This window comes from Cnephaeus nilssonii (genome assembly GCF_951640355.1).
Source record: "Cnephaeus nilssonii genome assembly, chromosome: 4".
In the NCBI taxonomy this organism is placed as follows: domain Eukaryota; kingdom Metazoa; phylum Chordata; class Mammalia; order Chiroptera; family Vespertilionidae; genus Cnephaeus; species Cnephaeus nilssonii.
Genome location: NC_137075.1, coordinates 47,710,480 through 47,727,925, shown reverse-complemented (window position 1 = coordinate 47,727,925; position 17,446 = coordinate 47,710,480). Strand labels below are relative to the sequence as shown.

The window sequence follows — 17,446 nt, the reverse complement described above, 5'->3', positions numbered from 1 at the left end:
ATATCCCTAGACGATCGGATCAGTGAATAGAGCGTTGGTCCCTGGGGTTCGATTCCGGGCAAGGGCACATACTTTAGTCGCAGGCTCCTCCGGGCCCTGGTCCGGGTTCCTGCAGGGTGCAACCAAAAGATGGTCGACGTTTCTCTCTGTCTTTCCCTCTGTCTTCCACTCTCTCTAAAAAAATAAATTAAAAAAAATTTTTTTAAATGGAAAAACATCCTTGGGTGAGGGTTAACAAAAAATAAATAAGTGAATAATTACTTATTTTGTAGGTAGAAAAATGAAATACTCAAATCTCTCTGACCCCTCTCCTGCTAGGAACTTAAACGTTAAACTGAGTTCTCTAGTTGTGCACAAATCCACAGCAATTTAGACTTTGCACTGCTAGGGAACTACTTTCCTAACAATTGTATCTTTGTAAAATTGAATAAAAAATGTAAACACATGAAATGGAAGGGAAGAAACTTTCTGTACGCCTCCCTTCTGGCCACATTTGTCTCTATTTTCATGATGGAGTTTCTCAAGCCTGGGGCACAGGGCCAAAGACTATTTGGAAGGGCAACTATTCCAAAGAACACCTAACAAGCGCAGTCCCCGCAGGAGCGGAACCACCTGAACTCCAGCCGGAGTAGCTCCACTCCCATTCCCGGTGTTGCCCTAAGCAGCCACCTAAACTCGAGGTGGTTTCATTCATAGTAATATGAGGTCCGTGCACACAGATGAATTTAAACGTGTGACTGTACTCAAGCTTTGCATACTTAAATCCATAAATGTGAACTTAAAACAATAGATGTATGTATTGAGTTTACTTCGTCTGAAGTCACGTGCTTCTCCCCTTCCCTGTGACACTCGTGGGCCTCCTTCGGGGGGACCCAGGCTGGGCTTCTCTGAGCGCAGCACAAGTCAGTCGGAGGACCGCCTGGCTAAAAAAAGGCAGGCTCCGGGCACTTGACTCTGCGCCCCGGGACAGTCCCTAACCATTCCTAATTCGGGGCGGCCAGGCCACCTGTTCCCGGCAGCCAATGGGCGCGAGGGGGGGGGGGGCGCTGGGCGTGGCGAGGTTACAAAAGGCGGCGGGCCGCGCGCCCAGACACCCCGCTGCGGGAGCGCTCTCGGGGACAGCGGACGGACGGACGGACGCGGCCCAGCGCAGGGACCATTCGGCTCGCGGACCAGGCGGGAGCAGCGCGATGCTGCGGGTGCGGTGTCTGCGCGGCGGGAGCCGCGGCGCCGAGGCGGTTCACTACATCGGGTCTCGGGTGCGTGCGCCGTCCGCCTCGCTTTGCTCCAGCTAGCATTGCAGACCTGGTCCTTTCTGGCCCCTCTAGGAAGCTCGGCTTCAGGAATCTTTGCTGGCTGCCGGGAGCTTGGCGGTGTCCCCGGCCTGGGGACACACCCCGAGGCTACACTGGGTCTCTGCGCGTCTCTGGCCGCGGTGGCCTTCAGCGCAGGGGATGCCGCCCTCCTCAGCCGCATCTCTTTGCCTCCACGGAGCTTCGAGCCCGGAGGGGGTGGGGGTGACAAGACACCTTTTAGTAAAAAGGTGTTGTTATTGGGGTTTAGTGCCTTCTGTGGGCATAGAGTTGGGCTTGCGTGTGGGGTGGACGGGAGAAGAGGCAGAGTGGGGATTTAGGACGGAGAGGGAGCGGGCAGACCCACTCTAAGTGTAACATGGAGTCCTGAGTCGCGAGGAGAAGTTGGAGCGAGTTTGGTCTGTACCCAGAGTTTCTGCACGTCCCACCTTCCACTTCCCTGGTGTGTGAGCGCGCGCTTCCAGACCCTCCCCAGCTCCTAAAACCGGGACTCTCAAGGCAGTTTGGCCATCCCCCACCCCCAACCCAACCCCAGAAACTGGTTCTAGAACAGCTGTCACTCCCATTGCTTTGGTCCCCACCCGTCTTCCCCTCCTTGCTAAGGGTTTAACGGAGCAGGATAGAGATTTGGGGACTTGAGGTTTGCCCGGTGGTGAAGGACTCTCCCTGCTCTTGATTTTTAAAGGCCCTGCATTTTCAAAAGGCTTTTTTTCAAGTGCTTAGATCTCCTTTCTAGCTGTTTAAATTTGTGCCTGCGTGAATCCTTATCTTGGCCATGGACCATCTGTAAAATGGAGTAGGTGGCACTTGGTTATCCTCAAAATTGAAGTGCCTAAGAATGTGAAATGTGTATCAGCAATGAAAAAATTTTGGTTTGAAACTGATTATTTTGAAAGATAAAGCCCTCTACATATTTTCACTTTGGGGAAAAAAACATCTAATATTGGTAATCTTTGATACTGAAGAGGAAAGGCGACTCCCTCCCACAGCTGGTCTTGGCAGGGAGACTCGGAGCAGCTTTCAGTGGTTTTCTGGGAAGAGGGTGACCCATCATCTGCAGGCCAGCTGCTTAGTTTAACTAAAGCTCGATTGCAGAAAACCATTCTGAGATATAAATGGGGCCTATGATCGTTGGGGACAACATCTTCTGAGGTGTTTTTAAAGAGTTACGCCAATTAACACAATAGATAAGAAAATAATGTATAAATAAATGGGAAGGTAAAACTCACCTGTAACCACTGCCTACCTATAAACTAACATCTTGGTTTACACTCTCTCAGAGGATTTTAAATGTCTCACTATGTTACCCTGGGTTTTCATCCCACTTCTACTTCCCCTCACCCCAAGTACTGTACCTGGCCACACAATAATCACTTCTTTGTTCTTGGAAGGTTGGAAGAACCTTAACGGGATGGGTGCAGCGAACTTTCCAGAGCACCCAGGCAGCTACGGCTTCCTCCAGGAATTCCTGTGCAGCTGAGGACAAAGCCACTGATCCTCTGCCCAAGGACTGCCCCGTTTCTTCTTACAACGAATGGGACCCCTTGGAGGAAGTGATAGTGGGCAGAGCGGAAAACGCCTGTGTCCCACCATTCACCGTGGAGGTGAAGGTAAAGCAAGGGTGTTCACATGTCTGAAGTGGGGTCACTCCTCACCTTCTGCAGTCTGGCTTCCGCTCCAGCACTCCTCTCTAACTGCTTTCACTTTACTTACTCCGGAGTCCCAAATCCAGGGTTGAGTTTGAGTTCTCTTAATTGGCATCTCTGCAGTATTTGACACTATTTACAGAGAATCCTGTGGATTCTGAGAGATTCCTTTCCGGAGATGTTAGTTCTTTAACTGTTCCTCACGTCTTCTTTCACTGGCTGTAGTGTTGGGGCTGGCCCTCTCTCTTAGCTGTTCTCACAGCGTCAGATCCTACCTCCACTCTAGCCCAAATTTCTCTCCTGAACTCTGTCCAGATCAGCATGTTCAACTAACTGCTTACTGGATGTTGCCACAAACATGGCACATCTTGAATTCAACTGCCAGTCACTCTGCTAAACTGGACCCTTCTTCACTTTTTCCTTTCAGTTTTTGGCATTCCTATTTACTCAAGCGAAAACACCAAAGAATCATCTTTGATTCCTATTTCAGTCACATCCTCCACATTCATTCTCCAAGATCTAACAAGCCTTTTGTCAAAGTGAACTTTGCCTCCAACCCTCTGCTGCTGCCTTTGGTCAGGTTGTCATCTACTGCCTGGACTATTGCAGTTAACTCCTTACTGGTCTACCCTATTCACTCTTCTCTCCCAACCACCTTCCAGCTTCTATCAGAGTGATTTTTTAAAAACCAAAATTCAATCATGTTACTCATCCTGCTTTTACTCATCACTGCCGTATTTTCTACCTCTTTGCTTAGGATGAAGTTCTCGTGGTATTCAAAATCCTTCACAATTTGGCTCTTGTCTGCATTTCCAGGACTCCCCATTTCACTCACTGACTCATCTTAGAGATGTGTTAGTATGGCAGGTTAGCAGATGTGCATTCCTACTGGATCTCTCTCACTTGTAATATTCCACCCTGGTTTTCAACAGACTTTAAAAGATAACCATATAAGCAGCCAAACCAGACTACTCACTAATCCCCAAACAAGCCTCATGCCTTTTCTCACACCTCGGTCTCTTCCACCCTTCTTCCAGCACCCCTCTTACCATGACTAGCTCCAATGGCACCTGCCACAAAGCCTTACAGGATTTCCCAGTAACGAGTAATATCTCTCTTTTTAAAAATTCCTAGTGTTCTTCATCTGTACTATTCTATGGCCAGGGCCTCCATGGTTTGGTGTTCAGGTTGTATAATGCATAAGAGTCCCATAGCTGAGGGAATGCCATCAATATTGTAGACACAGCCGAGACCGGTTTGGCTCAGTGGATAGAGCATCGGCCTGCGGACTCAAGGGTCCCAGGTTCGATTCCGGTCAAGGGCATGTACCTTGGTTGCGGGCACATCCCTGGTAGGGGGTGTGCAAGAGGCAGCTGATCGATGTTTCTCTCTCATCGATGTTTCTAACTCTCTATCCCTCTCTCTTCCTCTCTGTAAAAAATCAATAAAAAAAAAATATCGTAGACACAGCCTACGCTTCCATTAATCATGGGTTACAAATATATCATCAACGTACTTAAATTCTTCCTGAATGTTGACATTTGTATTTGTAATGTGGATTGAGGAAATAAGTTCTTTTACATCCTTGTCATCATCATCAGAAATGTTGCCTACATTGTACCAGGGCTCCAGAGGTATGAGCAGAAAATAACTTAGCATTTGGAGAGATACTATGTTCATATAGAAACGAAGACTAATACTGAGTATCTTATGCCAACCAACTGAGAAGGCAGTTGAACTGAAGTTACAGGAGAGCTAAGGAAAAAGCAATGATCAGGTGCAGAATAGTTGGAAAGTCTTCTAGAAGAAAATGATTCTTGAGTTAGACCTTGAAGACAGAGTAAGAAAAAGCAACAACTTCTAATTGTTCTGAAACTTATCTTTGGTTCTGATTTCGAAGAACAGATTAATTTCTATGTCATCCACATGTTTTCATTTGTTTTTTTATCCTCACCTGAGGACAGTTAATAATTGATTTTTAGAGAGAAGGGAAGGGAAGGGAGGGAGGGAGAGAGAAGCATCCATGTGACGGAGAAATATTGATTGGTTGCCTCTGGCATGTGCCCAGACCTGGGCCAGGGGATTGAACCAGAAACCAAGGCATGTGCCCTGACCAGGAATTGAACCCTTGGCCTTTCCATGTACAGAACGATGCTCCTACCAACTGAGCCACACCAGCCAGGGCCACATGTTTTAAAAGGCATGATCTTTTAAAAATCCTTTCTTGCAAAGATGTCCCATCCCCTAATCATTTTAATTAGGTGAAGTTAAATTTCAATTTCAGGCAATAGTTTATCCTTCTACTTGTCTTTAAAATTATTGACTTTCATACTATGTGATATTATGTAATCAGAATTCTCAGACATTATTTTTAGTTTTATGTTCCTTGACTTATAACTTCGGACTTTGTAATTTCATGGGATTGTGGGAAGTGAACCAGGCTGAAATCAGGAGACTGGGATTGAATTAGGTATTTGATAAAGCTTGATACCTAGTCTCAGTTAATCAGCAGTTTTACCTTGTGCAAGATTCCACAAATTTCTGGGCCTCTGTAAAATCAAGGTATTAAGAAGTTTGCTATCTACCTAACACAATTAAATATGAAGGTAAAAGGTTACATGTTAAGTATTTTAAAGGACAAAACCATAACTCATTGTAGTTGTGTGGATCCAGTTTGCTAATTACATTATGAAAGTACATTGGAGGTATAATAGTTGTAGATATTAGTAGCATTAGCAGTATTGATTTCATTTATTTGTCTGGATATTTCTGCTTTATGCCACATACTAAAAACTAGGTATGTGGGAGCAGAAAGCAAATCTAAGACATGCATGACCCCTGGGGGCAAGTCCTTACTACCATCTTCTAGTTGGAGGAAAATGACACCGATATGTTAATCAGTTGTGGGAACAATGAAAGATAAAACAATGTAGGAAATTATATGCAATTACAGCATAAAATATGTGGGAAGATGTAAGTGCTAGCTAAACTTTACGTTGTCAGGAAACACAATTTTTAAAACCTATATGGCTTTTTAATTCTGCAAAATATAATTAATACTTTCCATCAAATATGTGCTTTTTGTTTTGCTTTTTAATAAAGCCTTTGATAAAGGACCTTTTATGAAGTATAAAATCTATAAAAGTTAATGTAATATGTTTGTAGCTGGATAAGTAAGAAATTTCTTTTGAGGTTTCCTAGCTTTCCAAAGACTGTATTTAAAATTGATTTGGCAACCCCTGCTGAAAGATTTTAGGCTCTGAAAAACTACAAAGTTTCTAGGAATACAGCCAACTCTACAACATTATTAAAAACAGTGTTTTGGTGTATGTTTTTTATCTTGCAGACACTTGGTAAATGATTGATAACTCATTTAGCAGGGTTATAAAGGAAGTGTAAATGGTTTCCAACTGTTTCCTGGAAAATATAATGTACCCTGATCATTTGGACTTTGTCCAACCTTAGCCAGAGTATGAGCTATACAAGTCACACTTGTTCAAATAACTTTTTTCTCCCAGGGAAGTTTACTTTATATTTATCTAGGCAAGCTTTGCTCTGCACAAATAGTCACATAGGCTACTTTGGAATGTGCCTGGCAAGACGACATGGCTGTGCACCTGCCATGACCCAGTGTTAAATTTTCAAAGGCTTCTTGTGCCGAAGTGGATTATAAGAGATGTGCCTGGCATGAGAAGGATGAAGTGGTGAATGGATGGAGTACCAGAATGTGTCTGAGAGGAATATAAAGAGTCATTATTATCCTCTCCTTCTGGTTGCTGCTGCAGGACTTCCTAGGCGTAGACAACAGTGGAGTGCTTTTGTTTTGTTCTTTAAAAGAGTGGATTGATCTTAAAAAATACATGGATACATGGAACAGACTGGCGGGTGCCAGAAAGGAGGGGGTGAGGGTAACTGGATAAAGAAAGTGAAAGGATTAGCTAAAGAACATATATGCATACCCCACGAACAGGGACACTAGTCTGGTGAAGACCAAAGGAGGGGATGAGGGAATAGGTGAAGGTGGGCTATGGCGGGGGGAGGGGGGGGATGAGGGGCATCTGCAATAATGTTAACATTAAAAAATTTTAATGAGCCGAAACCGGTTTGGCTCAGTGGATAGAGCATCGGCCTGTGAACTGAAGGGTCCCAGGTTCGATTCCGGTCAAGGGCATGTACCTTGGTTGCGGGCACATCCCCAGTAGGGGGTGTGCAGGAGGCAGCTGATTGATGTTTCTTTCTCATCGATGTTTCTAACTCTCTATCCCTCTCCCTTCCTCTCTGTAAAAAATCAATAAAATATATATATTTTTAAAAATTTTTAATGAAAAAAAAGTACTCAAATGTTTAATACTGATAACATTTTTCTGGGGCTAGATATTAAGTCTATTGTTTGCCTATACATCTTCAAAAGTAATGCAATTAATACTTTAGACAGGGGTAGGTAAACTATTCTATGTAGCACCAGATAATAAATATTTCAGCCTCTGCAGACCATAGGTCTCTGTTGCGCAAGTACCCACTCTCAACTCTGCAATTGTAATGCACAACAACCATAGACAATATGTAAAGGAATGTGTGTATGTTCCCATAAAACTTTATGTGCAAAAACAGGCAGAGGGCAGATTTAACCCATGGACTTAGTTTGCCAATCCCTGTTTTAAAGCTTACTGACATTCTTCATTTTTGCTAAAGACCTGTTAGTTAGATTCCTAATCCTTCTCCAGCAGGTTCAGCTCCAGCCTAACTGGTGTGAACCTAGATACTGAACTAAGAAGAGGCAGGTCTGCTTCCATATGTTTGATATTTGTTAGACTGAGGTAAAAATGGGAGTAAAGCCAAAAATCTGGAAAAAACACTGTCTTTGACATTAAAGAGTTAGACAATTGGACAAACTATATTTCATTACTCAGTTTTCCCTTCTTAAAAGCACTTACCACTATCTGAAATTGTCTGATCTGTGATGGAAACCTTCTTATCTGACATGATTAGTACTGGTAATTGGTCACTTATTCAATGATATATGGACATATTTTTTTTAAATACTGGCTTTAAACATTTTATAAAACTAAAATATATAAATGTACATTGCTTTGCCAACCTTTTGGTGAAGGTCACAGGCTTTTTCTTATCATTTGGATCTTCTGATTGGAATTCTGCTTCATCTATTTTGATAGGTTACATCCACATGCATCACCTATATTTCTCAATATATTTCTTTAAATTAACTGAGAAGTTAGCCACATTTGCACATAATGAAACATGCAAAACAATCTCAATGAAGAATCCTCTAGATTTTTATACTTTTGAAAATATTTTACTATTATATCTACCCTAATTTAACAGTAATTTTTTAGCAAATTGATTGGGCCTTTTTAAAAGCATTCAACTGTTTTCCATTCAGTTGTCTTTTAAACATCAAGGGGATTTAGACTTCTTCATTCAACAAATATTGAGTGTCTTCCCAGAGAAGCACTGTGTCCATGCTGGGGTCCAACACTGGACGAGATGTGGTCTTAAGTCTCAGTTCTGTTAAGCTATACAAATTATGGTTCACCACCTATAAATCTATCATGGGTCGTATTTTTCTTCTGTATTTCACTTACTTTCTTCTGCTTCTAGGCCAACACATATGAAAAGTACTGGCCATTTTACCAGAAGCATGGAGGCCATTATTTTCCCAAAGATCATTTGAAAAAGGCTGTTGCTGAAATTGAAGAAATGTGCAATATTTTAAAAATGGAAGGAGTGACAGTGAGGAGGCCTGACCCCATTGACTGGTCCTTCAAGTATAAAACTCCTGATTTTGAGTCTACGGGTAAGTGATGTTAGATCCCTAAATTGCTAGGGTCTTAATTTTTAATTTCTTTCTTAATGTGTAAGGAGAAAACTCTGGTAATTTCTCAGAGATTCCTTTGTTTTAATAATTCTTCAAAACTGTAAGGATTACTTAGGAACAGTTTGGTTCTTTTTGATATGATTAAGATGTATACATTCAAAACTTCATTGTAAATCTGGGATCTCCTTGAAAGAATCCTTTCTCAACTTTATGATAATTTTCTTACATAAGAAGAGTGGATTCTATTTAATTTTCCTCAAGAACCGAAGTTAAGAGAGGAACAGAAACACCCCCTCCCCTTTTTTAATTGACACCGCTACAAGATTGTTCTTGTGTCTGAATTCAGTCTAATTCATAGTTCTAGAAGCTATCCTGTCCCAACTTTTATCTTATCATACTGATATTCCCTGAAGAACTCTTTCTGTGTAGCAAGAAAAAAGCTTTCAAAAGGTGGAAACTTGGGGTTCAAGACCTCTTTGTACAAAAATCTTACTGCTTCACTTTTTTCTTCTCTCTCTCTCTCTCTCTTATTTTATTTTATTTTATTTTTTGCTTTGGCTTCAGGATCCTCCACAGAATTCATGTTAACAATCTAGTATCTATCATTCCATATTTTTTTTCATTTGCACATAATTATATACATTCACCCATAATTTCTGTAATTTTTTTTTTTTTACCGAAAAACGGGATCATATTATATAGACTTCTCTGTCTTGGCAATTAGCATTACTAAGGCTATTGTGGAACTTTTGGTCTGATAGGTTTATATGGTGCGATGCCTCGGGACATCTTGATGGTTGTGGGCAATGAAATTATTGAGGCTCCCATGGCATGGCGAGCTCGATTCTTTGAGTACCGTGCATACCGATCAATTATCAAAGACTACTTCCACCGAGGCGCCAAGTGGACAACAGCTCCTAAGCCCACAATGGCTGATGAGCTTTATGACCAGGTAAGTCCCAAATTATAGGTGCGCTTATTAGTAACTTTTCTAAATGATCCACAGTGAGATGGAGATTCTCTGATACCTTATATTTGTTATGCATTTTGTGATGAAAATAAAAGTAAATGATATTGTGATAATAATAGTTGTAATGGCTAATACTTATTTAGTGCTTACTATGTGTCAGGTCTTGATTAAGTACTTTATTTACATCCTCAGTCCTGTTTATACTTCCAACCACCCCATGAGGAAATAGTATCATTCTATTACAGGGAGCAGCAAAATCTGCCTGAAGGCACACAAAATTTGCCTGAGTCATTGGTGGAAAGAGAAAAGTCACTAAACTCCATTCTGTTCTAGAAAAAGAATTTGGTCTATAGGCCAAATTCACAGTAAAAGGGAGTATATGTCCCTTATTAGATAATGTACTATTTGATCATTTATAGAAAGACTAAAAAAAAAACTTCTTCCAGGGGTTTAAAGACAGAAATAAATAATAAATTCATTCCACCACACCCAATCAAATTTGGCAGGGAAACATGACATCTCATTTTATGGCAGGAGTTAGGCTCAGGACCAAATTCCTTTTCTAAAAGAAGAGAATGACTTCATCCTGTTGACAGTCAATATTGTAGGTAGCTACATAAACCAATTATGGGTCACGGAATATTTTCAGAAACATTTCTGCCTCTGTACCACTTGCTTCTAAGTATCAGAAAAATGCTATCCTGCCATTTTTGTTGTTAGTTATTATTTTTTTGTTTGGTTAGCATGAGCCTACATCTTACATGTTTTAGGGTAGTAGTATGTTGGGAAATGATGATAATAAATGAATTTTCTTAAAAAAGAATGTCCTACAAATAGTTTTCTCATGAACCAATGCATTGTGTGTGTTCATTCTTGTTCCAATTAGGATTACCCCATTCATTCTGTAGAAGACAGACACAAGTTGGCTGCTCAGGGAAAATTTGTGACGACTGAATTTGAGCCATGCTTTGATGCTGCTGACTTTATTCGAGCTGGAAGAGATATTTTTGCACAGAGAAGCCAGGTTGATAAAGGATGCCTCTGAAATTTCACACATTTTGTTATTGTATTTCCAAATTCAAATATTTCCATCCTATTTTTAGTTTTCTGATTTATGTCTTCCTTTTGTTTTCAGGTTACAAACTACCTGGGCATTGAATGGATGCGTAGGCATCTTGCTCCAGACTACAAAGTGCATATCATCTCCTTTAAAGATCCTAATCCAATGCATATTGATGCCACCTTCAATATCATTGGACCTGGTCTTGTGCTTTCCAACCCAGACCGACCGTGTCACCAGGTAAGGAAGTTGTTAGGACTCTGGAAAAGTAATAGAGTCTAGCAATTGAAGTCATTGCCACTTTTATTTTAAGCACTTCCATGATTCCTAATGGTTTTAAATGACAAATTCAGCAATGTTCAACATTATTATAATTGAAATTAGATTGCTTGTTATATTCACTACAAGATGTCCAACACTCAGACATATACAGTGTAGTGTCATCAGACTTTGGCTGTGCTGTGAGAGCCTCAAGTTTGTGCATATATGTATTTTTTTTAAACAAAGCAGTATTACAGTAGCTCCCTTTCATCCACGGGGATACATTCCAAGACCCCCTGTGGATGCCTAAAACCATGGATAGTACTTAACCATATATATATACACACACACACACACACACACACACACTATATTTTCCCCTATACATACATACCTAGAGTAGTTTAATTTATATAATAGGCACAGTAAGAAATTAACAATAATAACTAATAATAAAATAGAACAATTATAACAATATGTGAATGTGGTCTCTTTCTCTCTCTCTTTCAAAATACCTGGAATTTTCCCTTTAATATTTTCAGACCATGGTTGACCTCAGGTAACTGAAACCCCAGAGAGCAAAACCATGGGTAAAGGGGGGCTACTATATATCACAAGGTTCCAATTGCAGCTGCATTGCAAACAAGATGATCCCTGCATATCTGGGGCAGTGCCACTGCCCCTGGGCAGTGGGTATCTTCCCTCTCTAGTGGGTCAGGCCTCCTTCAGCCAGCCCCACCCCAGAGGGAGGAGCAGAGCTGCTGCACAGCAGCTGATCTGTCCCCATCACTTGAGCCTCCTACGTCCGCCTGCTGCCCCCTACTTCCAATTGGGTGGTAAGTGATTTTGTTATTTGCTAGGCTTTAGTACATGTTTTTAAAATCACTATTTTACCATGTCACTCTTTATTTTTATCCCATAAATTCAGACAAAATGACCAATATTAGTTATTCATTTCAATATAATTCATTGCTATACTACTAGTAAGTGGGTAAGTGAACATAGGGACAGCTGAGTTATAATAAATGGGTCACTAAGGATAATTAGGGTTCTTAAGGAGTACAACCCTAACATTTGTATTTATACCACGGTCATAGATACAAAGTGATGGACTATGAAGTGGATGGACTATGGGATTGGCAGTCACATTTTTTTTTTTCTTATAACTAAATAGAAAATATTTTCATTTTCTTTCAAGAGAATTTCTCAAAAAGTGTCTTTGGTAGTTTAAAATTTCTGAACCTGAGAAAAGCACAAGAATATTTTTAAAAGCTTTAACATTTCTGCTATTTTTAAACTTTAATCTGGAGATTTTGTGTACAATTTAAATTAGGATTCAGAGAAAATCATCCGAAGTCTTGAAAATTTAATTTCTTTATATTGACAATTGAGAAGACAGCTTCTCAAAAATAATTATTAATCACAAGGGCTACCAGAGACTAAGAATGATAAGAATAGTATATATAGATGAAAGCCTCTTTGGTTTTTTTGGTCTTGCAGATTGATCTTTTCAAGAAAGCAGGATGGACCATAGTTACTCCTCCAATACCAGTCATTCCAGATGGTATGTTTCCTTTTATGTACTCACAGCCTAAAATGATTACTTCAGTGACCAAGAATCTTTCACCTATAGATAGCAGCCCAAATTTTTAGACATTCAGAGGAAACATTTCCCCAGTAAGGAGTGAACTGGCGCTTAGAACTACAGAGACTAAAACAAAGCTACACTTGTGTTTACCCTCTCTTTCCACAGAAAATGAAAGTGAGAAGATGGGAAAAATCAGTATAAAATAACATCTCATAAAGCAAGAAATGACTTCATAAATAAAACAAAGTGAAATCCACATGTGTAATTAGTATAAATTGATTTATAACATTTATAAATTGCCTTAAGATAAAAATTTTAGAGGGAAAGTGAACTTTGAAAATTGAACTGTCACTTTAATATTCTTCACTTTCAAATCCTTGCTTTAAATAAAAATGATTGCAGACACAATATTAAAAGTTGTTGCTATTTTTAGATCACCCACTCTGGATGTCATCCAAATGGCTTTCCATGAATGTCTTAATGCTAGATGAAAAACGTGTTATGGTGGATGCCAATGAAGTCCCAATTCAAAAGATGTTTGAAAAGCTGGGTATGTACAATATATAAAGCATGTTGTCATATATGAAAACCTGAAGAAATGACAAGCAAGGTTTGATGTATGCTTTATCTAATTTCTTTTCTGTTCCTTTTAGAGGCACCAAGTTATTATTTTGTAGATGGACAATATTTTTGTTTTCAACAACATAACCTCAAAAGGTTGGAAATGCATCCTAGGCTCCTCAGTCTCTTCCCTGGCAATAAGTGTACCCACCTTCTATGACTTACCTAACCTCCTGGGGCCCACATGTGGAGAACTACCCCTTTGTAGTTGAGCATATACATTATTCAGCCCTTCCCTAAACAAGAAATTGTTGAGGGTCCTTTAAAATAATTTAATGTCATTACATGTTATAAATGACATAAGGGTACTTACACATAAGTGACTTATATGTCTGATAAGCACAGTGAACAAAGTAATGAAATGCAATAGAGGATGTCAATAAATCATTTTTGAACTAAAAAGAAGAACTGATTTTTATTTAGGAAGGAATTTGCTTATCCTAATATTCAAAATTTGGACTAGGTATTCTAATACTATGGAGGAAAGTGTTGAAAGAAGGGATTTTCATATAGCTGTTATATAGAGTACAGAAGTATGTGTGTTGATCACTGTTAACATACTTGATGTATCCTGGGTGTTAAATAAAGCCAGGTAGTCCACTTGTTGTAATTGAGTCATGTTTTGATTTATTTCAGGTGTACTACCCTGAAAAAATTTTTGCCCCTTTAACACATCTCTCCTTAATGTTATCTATAATAATAAAAGTGTAATATGCTAATTACACCAGACGTCCTTCAGGATGAAGCCGGGGCTGTGAGGGAAGCCCAGGTCCTGGGTGTCTGAGGGAAGCTGGTGCCGGCAGCTGGGGGAAGGAAGGCTTACTCTTGCACAAATTTTGTGCATCAGGTCTCTAGTATCAGTATAAAAGGATTTGCCTGTCAGAGTCAGATTGAGCCCAATCTAATGATTTAACCCCTAATGCTATGCCACTCTTCCCCCCGCCCCCCGCCCCGCCCCGGTTTTCATTAAGTAACCAAATTGCTTGGGTTCAGTTTCTTTATCCATTAAGACTTTATTATTTATCAACTTAAAATATAATCAAGTACCAAAGATCTGATTTACCATTTTTTTGTAATAAAGTCTTTTTAGACACAGGGAACTTGTTAAGCAAACCTTTTCAAGTAACTGAATTCTCTCCAGTTCAGGATTAATATGGATCTAGCAATCTGAATAAGATAGATACATCTATCAGGAAACATATGCTTGTATTTGAAAGCTCACCCCTTATCCCAAGCCTACTCCTTACCTCTGTCCTACCCTTACTCTTACTCTTAAAGCCCTGCTCAGTATCACTTTCTCAGGTAAGTTTTTCTGATGGTTCCTGCTGCCTTCCCCTCCCTGACCATACCAGTGGAACCTTTAGTGACTCTGTAGCTTATTTTTTCCCCCTCAAAATAATGGGTTCTTGAGGGAGAAAAACAGATTTTTTTTTAAACCCCATTATGCCAACCACAACAGATTCTTCCTAAATACCACTGGTTGATTGGGCACATCATGGCCTTGTCAATACAAATAGTGCCAGATTAAACTAATTAATTGTCTCAGTACCTTTGGTACTGGTATGACCATACAACCCGGATATTAAAATATGAGTTCCGTTTCAATGTTTCCTTAAAGTGGCCTGGTAAAAAAGTCAATCATAAATCATATCAGATAACTTTGCTTGTATGTAAGTAAAGTCAACTTTTCAGATTGAGTAAACTATACTTTTCCTACTCAGTTGACCTGGTAAAATTAGAAACAGTCTGACAAAATAGTTAAAGCATAATTCTAAAGGCCTTGAAATGTTAGTGCTGGAATGTTTTTGAAGATTTGAAAGACATATCTGCTCATCCTACCTATTGTCTTGTGAATAGTCAGTGGCACAAAATAGACTTCAGAGTCTCTGCTGACTTTTTGGTTGCGTGTTTTATGTAAGCAGTGGAACAGATCAGATGAAATATAATTGGTGAAAATAAAATTGAAAGACTCTCCTGGGTTGTGGTAGACTTAAGGATCAGAACTGTAGGATTCCTGCCCATCTTTAGGCTTACTTCCTATAGGAGAATCTTCATGTGAATCCATCTAACTGGCCACGTCTCTCTCGTCCAATGCAGGTATCGGTACCATTAAGGTTAACATTCGTAATGCCAATTCCCTGGGAGGAGGCTTCCACTGCTGGACCTGCGATGTCCGGCGCCGAGGCACCCTACAGTCCTACCTTGACTGACCACACTTGATGGAGCTTGTGGCGTAGGGACAAGGTTCATTTTCCTGCTTTAAGAAGTGCATGAACTGTAGTGCTTTAAACAATCATATCCTTAACAGGGTCTTAAGCCTTCATTTTCTTTGTTACAAGGAAAATAACTTGTGCTCTGTCTTACTCTCTGCTCCTAAATTTATTTGCTATTTGGCTTCAAGCTTATAGTAAGTTGGCCACTAATATTTAACCATCTACCTCTGTTTTTAATTTTCTTTCCAAAAGGCAGCTTGAACTGTTAGTCCTAATCTTCACTTTTTTTTTTTTTTTACTTTTTGCTACACTTGTGAATGATTGTATCACTTCTTTTTTCTTAATGAAAGATTTAGAATATTCACAAATCTTAAGTAGAGCCAGATAATTGTCTCTTTTTCTAATGCATTTTGGTAATTTTTAATTTTTTTGTTAAAAAATAACCTAGACTATACAAACATTTAAGTGAATTTTCCATGAATATTTTTAATATTCTCAACAGTGGTGATGTTTGCTACTAAAAACCTTTCCATACAACTTACCTCATTTCAGGTGATTTATTTTAATCTCTTTTTCTTCTCTGACTATAATTTTATAGAAACATTTAGTGCAATAGGATATAACTATCAGTTCCCATCTCTAAATTTTGATATTCAGTATCGAATTGGATATATTACACCTTTTGGTAATCTAACATTTGTTTACAGATGTGCAGATTATTTAAAGTGCAGACTTTAAAGACATTAAAAACTAACAGAGGTAAAACCTACATGTGATATGAAGTAATTTTAATGTTGAATACTGTACGTGTATTTTTATTCTAATAAAGTTTTGTGTTACAGAAAATGGATTTTATTAGAGTTTGGTGTCAATTTAATTATTTTGAGCAAATTACAGGATGCAACTCTTGGGACAGAATTCTAATGCTCTGATATAATCAATATATTCGTCGCTAGTAGATAAAAATTTAAACCTAATTCTTGTATTCAGAAATGTTTAGCAGAGTACAACTTTGTTTATTAATTAATTTACTCATTCAAAAGTATCTGAATGTCTTCTGAATATAAGGGACTCATCCTAGGCCCCAGAAAAGAAAAAAAGAGTTTCTGTTCAAGATGCTAAATGTTTTGACTCATGAAAAATCTGGGGGGTTGGAGATAGGTTTCAACCATGCCCTTGCCAACACTTTTGCTCCTGTGTATCCTGGTATCTTTTTCATCCACCACGGAAACATCTAGCAGTCCTACACCTAGACTGACTCCTATTTTTAAAAAATCTATACGGTCATGTGGACTGGGGCACACTCGGAGTATACATTCCCAGGCCAATATACTACTTGATCACGCTATTACACACCACTCCACATTCTCCTCAGTGTCTATTCCACACCTTCACTCTGTTCTCTTACTTGATTATATTACTTCATTTTTCACAGAGAAAATGGCAGCCATCATGTGTCAGTTCCCTCAGCTTTCTGTTCCAATCCCGTACAAATTTATTTGCATTTGCATTCTCTGGTTAAAGTCTTTTTCTCCTTGCCTTTACTATCTAAATTTCTAAAGTGTACTTCTCAACCCTCTACGAAGAGACACTTCTCTCACTGAGGCAGAAAAAGAGACAAATGTATCAACCAGGTCTAATCCATACAACTTTGATTCTAATCTCTCTTTCAGCTACATCAGTTATCATATTTTCTACAACTCCAGCGTGTGTGTGTGTGTGTGTGTGTGTGTGTGTGTGTGTGTGTGTGTGTTTCCTCAGAAAATAATCAAGCTCAAAATAATATTCAAACAAAAACTATGGCAACTTCATTTTCCTTTAGAGCTAAGCTTCCAGAATACAACTACTATCTCCACTATTTCACCTTTTACTTATTCCTCAATCTCCTGCTATCTGATTTCTACCTTATCATGTAAAGTACTAATGATATCTTTGACC

The 17,446-nt window shown here is 39.4% G+C and overlaps 2 protein-coding genes across 2 annotated transcripts in view; one reads left to right on the top strand and one right to left on the bottom strand.

The window, feature by feature from the left end:
* Positions 1-17,446, bottom strand: part of LOC307098081 (gem-associated protein 8-like) — a 55,783-nt gene that overhangs the window by 16,988 nt on the left and 21,349 nt on the right. The gene's annotated exons all lie outside the window — the stretch shown is intronic.
* GATM (glycine amidinotransferase) lies at positions 1,079-16,347 on the top strand. Its single transcript, XM_079768249.1, has 9 exons — positions 1,079-1,259; positions 2,705-2,923; positions 8,579-8,774; positions 9,557-9,747; positions 10,652-10,789; positions 10,901-11,065; positions 12,587-12,650; positions 13,108-13,224; positions 15,393-16,347. Exons 1-9 carry the CDS (start codon positions 1,191-1,193, stop codon positions 15,503-15,505), a joined length of 1,272 nt encoding a protein of 423 aa, XP_079624375.1. The 5' UTR covers positions 1,079-1,190; the 3' UTR covers positions 15,506-16,347.